Genomic DNA, 11,052 nt, shown 5'->3' on the forward strand with positions numbered 1-11,052 from the left:
CGATGGACATTTTACAATCCCATGAGGCCACATGAGAGGAATGGCAGTGAAGCGACATAAATGACACCGGTAGGTCACATGATAATGATAGCATGGTGGATTTAGTACATCCAGATTACATTCATACACATATAGAACATACTTTTTTTTTAGCAGTCATTCAAAATATTCAAAATAAGTACCAACTTAAGATCGTATAAGATTTGGGATGCAGACTCTATGTTTTCCCAACAAACAGTAAAAAAAACAAAAAAACATGGGCAAAATCAAGTGAGACCATTTGAAAAGTGCCCAAAACCTCCCTATAGCTAATCAGCTTGTTGGTTTAAGCAGGGTTTAGTGCTCTCACCAGCACAATCCTCAACAAGCAATATCTTATTATTTTCTGCATGTTCCAATAGTCCTGCTGAAAAAGCATCCTAAATCAGACCAAAATTGCACGTTTAAATTAGTGGTGTTCAGCTGGTGAGCAAGCTAGTCTCCCAGCCTGACCAATCTAACCATGCTGAGAGCCCAGCAAACCAGCTTAGTTCGGTTTAGACGGTTTTTATCAGCAGGAATTTTTTCCTAAATAATTTATTATAGCCTATGTCGTCACTAACAGACAGTAATAATCTACTCGGAGAATCAAACTGATTATCATTAGCAGGGTAATACACCCCACAGAGGTGTAGTTGCGCTGTTTCGCCGCTGCTGAAGGGGGCGCTCTGACACTCTGTGCACCTCATGTCACTGTTTATGCGCAGACCTCGCCGATGCCTCTTACTTCCGCCGGTTAGACAGCGAACAGATTTCTAAACTTACACTCCTGAAGAAACTTTTAAACAGCATTGTACCTCCCTTTCAAACGTTTTTGCTCTTATGTTTTATTTTATGCGGGTGTAGGTTGCCTTTTGGCCATGCTTGTACTCCCTGAGAGATAAAGCTGCACAGATATGAACATGAGAAGTGTTTAAATGAACGTCCAGGTAAGAGATGCATAACTTAATCAACTGCGTGTGTTTTGGTGTTTATACTGATGTTTTATTTTGCTAAATTTTTAAAAGAGCTCATTTTAAGCTTTAAGTATATTATAAACCCGAAAAAGCAACAAAAGAGTCATAGCAGGAAGATCTGTCTGTTTATGTATATTTGTTTGTTTTTTTGTATATAAACTTTAGTAGATCTACTCTAACGTTACTTGCTTTGCATTTATCATATTATTATGATCCAATAATGTCTTAGTTTCTCATTTGCAATGGTACAGCTGCTATTATGGCTACCTTCTGTCTATATATTTGTATTATAAAAAGTATTTATATAAAACGATTTTGCAGGGAAATCTGCTCTGCCTGCTTTGCATTTATTAACTTGATTTCTCATTTGCTGTTGTAAATTTGTCATCATGGCTCCCTGCCTGTCTATTTGATTATATTTTTGCATTATAAAAAGTATAATATAAAATAATTTTTGCTTTTCATTTATTAACTTCATTATTAATCTCTTCCAATAATGTTTTAATTTCTCATTTGCATCGGTACAGCTGTTAGTATGGCTACCTACCAGCCTAATTGTTTATTATTAGTATTATATAAAACTATTTTGTAGAGAGATCTGCTCCCCTGCATTTATTAACTTGGTTATTTAATTTCTCATTTACAGTGGTAACGCTGTTATTATGGCTGCTCACCGCAACACTACATCGGAGGATGGTTTCTCCACTCTGAAGCCGAGACGCATCCAGAACCAGAATGTGGTCTACAGGCTAGAGAGGCGTCGGATCTGCTCCGGTCCACTCGGGGCTCATTGGTACCGGGTGCGCTGTTTCCATCAGAACCTGTTTCCTAACTTCACAGTGGTGAACGTGGAGAAGCCGCCCTGCTTCCTGCGCAAGTTCTCCCCTGACGGACGATGCTTTATTGCATTCTCCTCTGATCAAACTTCCTTGGAAATCTACGAGTACCAGGGATGCCAAGCCGCTGAAGATCTTCTCCAGGGTCAGGAGGGAGAAACGTTGGCCAATGGGAACGACCAGCGCTCCCTCAACATCAGAGGCAGACTCTTCGAACGCTTCTTCTCCCTGCTCCACGTCACCAACGTGGCCTCCAACGGTGAGCACTTGAATAGAGAGTGCAGTCTTTTCACCGACGACTGCCGCTATGTGATCGTCGGCTCTGCTGCCTACTTGCCAGAAGAACCTCATCCGCACTTTTTCGAGGTGTACAGAAACAACGAATCCGTGACACCAAACCCACGCTCACCACTTGAAGACTACTCGCTGCACATCATAGACCTGCACACGGGCCGACTGTGTGATACACGCACCTTTAAGTGTGACAAAATCATCCTGTCACACAATCAAGGACTGTACCTGTACAGAAATATACTGGCTGTGCTTTCCGTGCAGCAACAGACCATTCATGTTTTTCAGGTAAGAGTAACTGCGTCTAAGACTTCACTGTCCAACACAAATGTTTCTAATATGTTGTATTTGTATCTTATTTTTATTCCCTGTCAGTTCTCTATTGTTCATACAAATAGAAAGATAATTCTGATGTACATTTCTGTACATTTTGGACAAATAGAAATACCAAAAATGGCATTAAAGAGATAACTACACTCACCAGCCACTTTATTAGGTACACCTTGCTGGTACTGGGTTGGACCCCCTTTTGCCTTCAGAACTGCTTTAATTCTTCGTGGCATAGAATCAAGAAGCTACTGGAAACATTCCTCAGAGATTTTGGTCCATATTGACATGATAGCATCACGCAGTTGCTGTAGATTTGTCGGCTGCACATCTACGGTACGAATCTCCCATTCCACCACATCCCAAAGATGCTCTATTGGATTGATATCTTGAGACTGTGGAGGACATTTGAGTTTAGTGAACTCATTGTCATGTTCAAGAAACCAGTTTAAGATGATTTAAGCTTTGTGACATGGTGCGTTATTCTGCTGGAATATTTGGTCATAAAGGGATAGACATGGTCAGCAACAAATATTTAGGTAGGCTGTCGCATTTAAATGGTCAATGGGGCCCAAAGTGTGCCAAGATCAGATGCACACAAATCTGTACCTGAATACACTACAGTTAGACCTTACTTTATTTGATGCAATTTGATTGCATCGTTGATGCAAGGCAGGATGGATTCATGCTTTCATGCTGTTTATGCCAAATTCTGACCCTACCATCTGAATGTCGCAGCAGAAATCGAGTCTCATCAGACCAGGCAACATTTTTACAATCTTCTATTGTCCAATTTTGGTGATGAGCCCATGCAAAATGCAGCCTCAGTTTCCTGTTCTTAGCTGACAGGAGAGGCACCGCTGGGTCTGCTGCTGCAGCTAATGTGCTTCAAGGTTTGACGTGTTGTGCGTTCTGAGATGCTCTTCTGCAGACCTCTGTTGTAACGTTATTTGAATTAATGTTGCCTTTCTATCAGCTCGAACCAGTCTGGCCATTCTCCTCTGACCTCTGGCATCAAGGCATTTTCGCCCCCACAGAACGGCTGCTCACTGGATATTTTCTCTCTTTCAGATCTTTCTCTGTAAACCCTATACATAGTTGTGTGTGAATTTCTGTAGGCTAGATCAGCAGTTTCTGAAATACTCAGAACACCAAATCACCATTCTTCCCGATTCTGATGCTCATTTTGAACTTCAGCAGATCGTCTTGACCATGTCTACATGCCTATGTGCATTGAGTTGCTGCCATTTGCGTTATTGAGCAGTTGAACAGGTGTACCCAATAAAGTGGCCGGTGAGTGTATGGATGCTTCTCAATTTGAAGGATACTTGCAAGGCAGTCTTCGTTTTGTGTCGTTCATTCAGCACATTTTGAAGAATGCATCAAGTGTATCCTTCACGTCCATCATTCACTCACAATTCTTTGCACACATTCCAGTTCACGAAAAAGAACTGACAGAAAATGAGTTCATTATGAAATGTAAGATGAAGGCATACATGTTATCTTTTGTTTAGGTGTAATTATTCACTTAACACTACACTGCCATAATGTCAGTCAATGGAACACCACAGACAGTTGTCATTCACTCTATTGCATTAATAGTATTTTTCACAAATTGAGTTTTAATAGTATTTTCCTGCTATGACTATCGGGGTAGAAACATGTGTGACATACTGTAGCCATGCATTGACAATTGTTTATCAAAGTACATTTATTTTGTCAGACCGTGTTGCTCAGGTGGGCGACAGGTTTCAACCCAGTTCGGTATGTTTGACTGGTCCAATCCATTCTCCATAATTTTCTGTCATTTCTCTACTGTTTGTACAAATAAAAATTGGAAAAAGACAAATAAAGTGCCCCCGCCCCCCCTTTTGTTACTATTGACCCAAAAATATTGACACTAAATTATTAAACTGTATTAATTTTCGATCCTTCCTCCTGCCCAGGTGACACCAGAAGGAACCTTCCTTGACGTGCGCACCATCGGCCGTTTTTGTTACGAGGACGACCTGCTGACGCTGTCTGCGGTTTACTCCGAGGCCCAGGCTGAAGGCCAGCCCGGTTTCTCCCGCCTTTATAAGGAGAAAACCATCAACTCCTTGAAGCACCGTCTTCTGGTGTACCTGTGGAGGAGGGCAGAGCAGGACGGCAGCGCCACGGCCAAGCGGCGGTTCTTTCAATTCTTCGATCAGCTCAGGCAGCTGCGCATGTGGAAGATGCAGCTCCTGGACGAACATCACCTGTTCATCAAGTACACCAGCGAAGATGTAGTCACACTGAGGGTCACCGACCCCTCGCAGGTAAAAAAAAAACAAAAAACACATGCACTGGAGTAACCAGAGACTGAATCAGATATAGCCATTGCTGGCGTCATCGCTTAATCTTTGCTAGTGTAAGATAATGGCCCGGTTTCACAGACAGGACTTAGATTAAGCCTTAGTTCAATTAGGACATTTAAGTAGCTTTTGTAAATGTGCCTTAGAGAAAAACATTACTGGTGAGCATCTTGAGACAAAACAATGGCATATTGTTTATTTTAAGATTTGTCAGTGTAAGTTGCTTTCAGTTAAGACAACTCAAACATGCATTTTAGTCTGGGACTAGCTTAAGCCTTGTCTGTAAAACCATAATGTTTGTTATCGTTTTGTTGTGAATTTCTAAACGGGTGGGATTTGTGTTAAGTCATGTTTGGTGGATCGGTTGTGTAGTCGATAGTTTATATGAAACCATCAATGTGTAAACTACCGTCTCAATTCTCCTCTCCTCTTTATTTTTAGCCCTCTTTCTTCGTGGTTTACAATATGCTAACCACCGAGGTTATTGCAGTTTTCGAGAACACTTCTGACAAACTTCTGGAGCTTTTTGAAAACTTCTGCGACCTCTTCCGTAACGCTACACTCCACAGCGAGGCTGTGCAGTTCCCCTGCTCCGCCTCCAGCAACAACTTTGCCCGTCAGGTACAACGCAGGTGAGATATAAATATCAGGCATTGCCAAATTCACAAGCCACAGTTTGATGGTCGAGCGAGAGGAGGCCTGCCTCACTTTTTCTCACAAAAGGCCTGATAATGACTCAGTATAAATGTGCAGCTCTACATATTGGGTGAGAACTCGCTCATGCTGACACCTTTTGATATTAAAAACTTGAATTATGTCTCAAATGCAGGCTGCTTTAAAAAAGTTTCTGAAACTTTAAGAAAAACCTTATGCACCTTAAGTGAGGCAGGCAGACTTTTGTTTGTACACTACCATTCAAACATTTTGGTGTTAGTTAGATTTTAGCTTGTGTTTTGTTTTTGAAAGAAGTCTCTTATGCTCACCAAGGCTGCGTATTGTGAAATATTATCACAAATTTAAAATAACCATTTTCTATTAAAACATATTTTAAAATGTAATTTATTCCTGTGATGCAAAGCTGAATTTTCAGTATCATTTCTCCAGTCTTCAGTGTCACATGATCCTTCAGAAATCATTCTAATATGCTGATTTAAGGTCCTTTCACACTGGACGCGATTTTGACGCACGAATCATTCGCGCGATGGTTTTATTTTTCGATCAGCTGTTTGTGTAATGAGTGCTTCCACACCGAACGCGAATGCGCAGCGGCGAAAAAACGACTTTTATTTTATTCGCTTCGATGTCGATTTTTTTTTTTACTTTTGCGGCGACAGAATGCTTCAGCCAATCACATACTACAAGGACAACGATTTGAAAGACAATGTGTGGCGTTGCATTGCCAACCAACTCGGTTATCTTGACTGTGAGTTTGTTGTGTGATAGTTTTAGTCATATAGTCCTGTGCTGTGTAGGCTAGCAGGCCAAACTACATTTGGGAGACAAAGCTAACACTATTATCGTCAAAGATAGAGACAGAGACCGTACGTGTTTACTTTGAACACGTAACAAAATGTAGTGAGACTATTTAGGGCTGCTTTTAGTATACTATACATTCTTTGTGTGATATCTACAGTTTCTAGTCGAATGATTTTTAACTTACTTACTTCGTGTAACATGTAATGTGTAGTTACATTACAAAACGCACTGTGTTTAGTTGAAGACGCAAAAAAAAAAAAAAACTGTGCACATAAACCCCTTCAGACTCTCTGTTCTGTAAGATTGGGTGCACCCAAAACCTTCTTTTCTGTCTTTTAAATAAAATGAAAAGCTCGTCTTCACTGGATGCTATGACTGGATGATGATGATGATGAAGTGTCCATGTTTTCTCAGCTGTCGGCGCGATTCGCGCGAAAGTTTGGGAATGTTGAAGCTCTCTGAACGTCACAGACGTCGCAAATTCGCGTCGCGGCTGATGTGAATGGTTTTGATGCAAACTATTCGCACACGAACTATTCGCTTTTTCGTTACGCTTTTTCGTTACGCATCCGGTGTGAAAGGGCCTTTAGTGGTAAAAAAACGATTATTGTTATTGATGTTGAAATCATTTGTGCTGCTTAATGTTTTTGTGGAAAGTGTGATACAATTTTTCAGGATTCTTTGATAAATATAAAGTAAAAAAAAAAGCGTTTATTTGAAATGGCAATTTTTTGCAACATTATAAATGTCTTTACAGCCAACAAATGTCTTTTGATCAATATAACGCATCCTTGCTGAAAGAATAACATTTTCTTAAAAAAAACCCTGACCCAACAGTTGTGTACATTGTGTATTATTGCTGACTTTTTTGCTGACTTTTTTGCTGACTTTTTTTACCTATCATATCTTGTAATTTTGTATAAATTACAAGTAATAAAAATAAGTAATAACATTTGTATAAACATGTAATAATCTTGTAATATTTCCCCTCCCCCTACCAAGGTGACAAGCTCTCTCTTCCATTTTGATCCAAGGTTTTTTCCTAAGCAGCTGTTCCTTGGTTTCTATTTGTTTGCCATCACATTTGGTAGCACCGCCCACACTGAAGGGGTTTTGCTGTTTAACTCTTTGCCTGCCAACTTTTGTTTTCTTTTAAGTTGCCAGCCACCAGCAATTTAAGATTTTTCACAAAAATGTCATGGCCCCGAGAATATTATTTTGTATGAATGTCTGAACATGCAATTTCTCAAAAGAAAGAACAGCCACTCTGCTTTAAAAAACTAAAACAAAAAACGTTTTATTCTAGCTTCATACATTCTTTTTTTTTAAATCAACACTTGAATGTGGGTAATTTTCATAAAAAAAGCAACAATTTGAGCAAAAAGCTGAGAAAATCATGTTTTTGTCAAAAGCTACATCTGGATGGGATTCAGAATGAGGATCAAATCACAGATGGAGTAGATGGAGACCATCAACACCCCCAAAGCTTGCACAGTCCTATAGCCCGTCCTGGGTCAACATTTCATTCAGTAACGTTAGGCAGTTTTGATTTATATGCCGTTTAATGTTCGTGATCGTGTTATTTTACATATGCATATGACTGCATTATGAGAGGGCTTGTTTCTGCTTTTTCTTGGTCTGTGTTTTGATCAGGAGATTCAGTATTCGTTCAGAAGATGCGTAATAGCGCCCCCCTACCGTATAACAGTGAAAACACGAATACCCGGAAAAAAAATTCCATGTTTGGCGGGGAGAGAGTTAGTTAATGTGAGTTCCTTAAGTCTGCACATTATTTATGGACAGGTTTGTTTGTGTGCAGGTTCAAAGACACCATCGTGAATGCCAAATACGGAGGGCACACAGAAGCGGTCCGGAGGCTTCTTGGGCAGCTGCCCATCAGTGCTCAGTCCTACAGCAGTAGCCCGTATCTGGATCTTTCCCTCTTCAGCTACGATGACAAGTGGGTGTCTGTCATGGAGCGGCCAAAGACCTGTGGCGATCATCCCATACGGTACCTCTAAGCTTAAGAGTCCCTTCTGTTAAGCAGTACAGTAGTGGACTTTTTATTGAAATATCATTTAAAAAACATTTTGTGGTTACTTTTAAAGCATTCCTGAATATTATTGAGTTTTATTTTATCCTTAAATGTAGACATACGCACAGACTAAAGATTGTTGACAAAGAGAGTGAATTGCAGAAGAGGCCAGAATGTACGCCCACTTTCCCAGTATAGTGAAAAATGAGGCTCAGCGTGAGGTCTACATCAACTTCCTTGTTAAATCTTGAAACACTGATGTGTAGTTTCATGCCATGACAGGCGATATTTAAAACACTTCCTGAGAGCTCTCAAAAATTTCAAACTGACAAATGTTACCATAATTTTCTGACAGTTCACTTATGCTGTAAAATACATGGGTTTCTTGCTGTCGCCATGCCATTTGCCATCATAATAAACTGGCACTGCTTTTTTCCCCTCCTGCAGGTTCTACGCGAGGGACTCTGGATTGCTGAAATTTAAGATCCAGGCAGGCCTGCTGGGCAGACCCATTAACCACGCTGTCAGGAGACTGGTCGCGTTCACCTTCCATCCCTTCGAGCCCTTCGCCATCTCTGTGCAGCGCACCAACGCCGAATACGTTGTCAACTTTCACATGCGCCACGTATGCGTATGATATTGCATGTGTGAGTACAGATGTGTGAGACTCATGGAGTTTTTTTTTCTGTCTTTTTATACATCCTTTTTTATATTAAAGTTTTATTTATTACAAATGTGATGTCTTTTATGCACTTACACTAAATCCTTTTATATATTTGATTTTTTTTTTAAGTTTACTAAGCAGTGTGCGAAATAAATAAAATGTCTAATATTTATATTATAGTATTGTATCATGTTTTATAGTGTGTATTGTCTTTTCTCGCTGAAAGTGAAAGGTTATTGTCAAAACAGATGACAGAACATTAAGATATTCACAGTTGACATTCATCTACTGCCATTTTTAAATAGCTGAGAAAGTATAGAATATGCTAATGCCCCCTTTTAGCAGTTTTCCCCCTCAAAAGCCTAATGAAATAGTTCAGCTTCCATTACCTAGCCAGCTCCCACAGTCGACCAGCATTAACCAAAAAACAAAACAAAAAAAACGGAGGTGGGTTCGAAGCACACAACACCACACCAACACTAATGCCACAATAATAACAACAAAAACTAATTCTGAAAATGATTCATTATAGCCAGTTTACTAAGTGAGAAGCTTCCCTGTGGGAATACGATTGTTCAGTTGATAGAGCAGAGGTTGAAGAAAATGCATCTGTTTTAACAAGCACTTCAACGCTGATTGAAGGACAATTTTAAATACGGGAGATTGTGACAGCTTTAAAACGGCTGTGTTGTGAACTTCCACTCGGAGGGAGGGGGAAGATTTCCCCCCCTTCATAATGAAGAAAAACAATTAGAACTAATAAATCGAACGCATAAATCCCAGGCGACTCGTGTTTGGAGTCGCTTGTCTCGGTGGGAAAGGACTATGTCAAATTTCCCCCCACCAGTCTAAAAGCTTTCTTTTCTTGAAGTTCCCCAGAGTGCCATTTTTTTTTTGAGTGGACCCCTAAGTGCAACTACTGTAAGTGTAATCATTCTCTCAAGGCTTTATGAATACGAATCCCTGATATCCCGCTAGTTACTGACAGAAATTTCCCGTCCGGCGAGATGACCGCGTTCTTGTAGGTGCTCCAGGCACGGTTGTGCGCGGGGCCCCTGAACGCAGGAATGAATGCTTTTAGCCATGGACCGGATTGAAAAGTGTGATCCTAGGGTTCGGCGTGGGCGGGAGTGGGAGGGTGTCGACTGTGCTTCGTAGGGCTTCTCTCTCATTTAATTCATCTGTAATGGTGCTGCCGCTGTACGGAACAAAAAAATCTTACCAGGGTTATAATTTCCCTGCGCAATCAGTTCAGTTTTGCTCTGCATGGAGAAAAAAGAGAAAGAAGAGAGAGAGAAAGAAAGGTGAAACGCACGGAACACTTGATTGAGGAGAAAATTAAGTGAAACGTTGTGAATTGTGATTGCATTATTCAACGTTTTCCATCGCATTCTTCCTCCTTTTGTGTCTCTATTATGCGTCGCGTTGACCTGTCCCCATCGCAAATGATCCACATTGCTCCGGGTATGAGATAATTAATTAGATAAAGAGAGAGAAGAACTAAAACATTTACCACAACAGAATTGGTTGCCGACAGAGATGTTATGCCATGCTCTTTCAGTCCGACCTCGTCGCGAGCTTTAATAGCTGTCATTGTTGTGGCTGCCTGCGCTGTTAGAAAGAGACAGTGCGTCTTTCATTGCAGTCTTTATCGCTCTGGTTTAAAAGGTGTTACTGAACCCTAACCATCCATCATGGGCGCGCTTTGTAAAACATGGGATATCTGTGTGTTGTCAATTGAAAATCTGTGCTTTTTCTCCAACCTAGTGACTTATTAGAAGGAACATTTAAAGTACCTTGACATTTCAACTTGCTTCATGGGTTTTTATAGAGGCTCTGCCACATGTGAAGTTGCAGAGCTCATTGCATAGGTCACTTGTCTTCCTCCCTAGGTGTTATTCTTCTCTAACTTGTCACAAAGCCTTTTACGATATACAATTACAATCCCTTTTAGTCTGTTTTGAAGTTAGAGTTAGTTGCGGTATTTTGCCGTTTAAAACTTATAATGATTGTGTGTGTCTGGCTGGTTCTCACTTCTGAATGACTAACTTATATTAGAACTACAGATTTCAATCAAATGTACCGATAGTCT

At 40.4% G+C, this 11,052-nt stretch overlaps 1 protein-coding gene across 1 annotated transcript; it reads left to right on the top strand.

The window, feature by feature from the left end:
* Positions 1–754: 754 nt before the first annotated feature.
* Positions 755–11,052, top strand: det1 (DET1 partner of COP1 E3 ubiquitin ligase). Its single transcript, XM_082159556.1, has 6 exons — positions 755–968; positions 1,642–2,410; positions 4,396–4,749; positions 5,227–5,417; positions 8,081–8,272; positions 8,744–11,052. The coding sequence occupies exons 2-6, from the start codon at positions 1,658–1,660 to the stop codon at positions 8,931–8,933; spliced, it is 1,680 nt and encodes a 559-aa protein (XP_082015682.1). The 5' UTR covers positions 755–968; positions 1,642–1,657; the 3' UTR covers positions 8,934–11,052.

This window comes from Leuciscus leuciscus (genome assembly GCF_965113295.1).
Source record: "Leuciscus leuciscus genome assembly, chromosome: 25".
Lineage (NCBI taxonomy): Eukaryota > Metazoa > Chordata > Actinopteri > Cypriniformes > Leuciscidae > Leuciscus > Leuciscus leuciscus.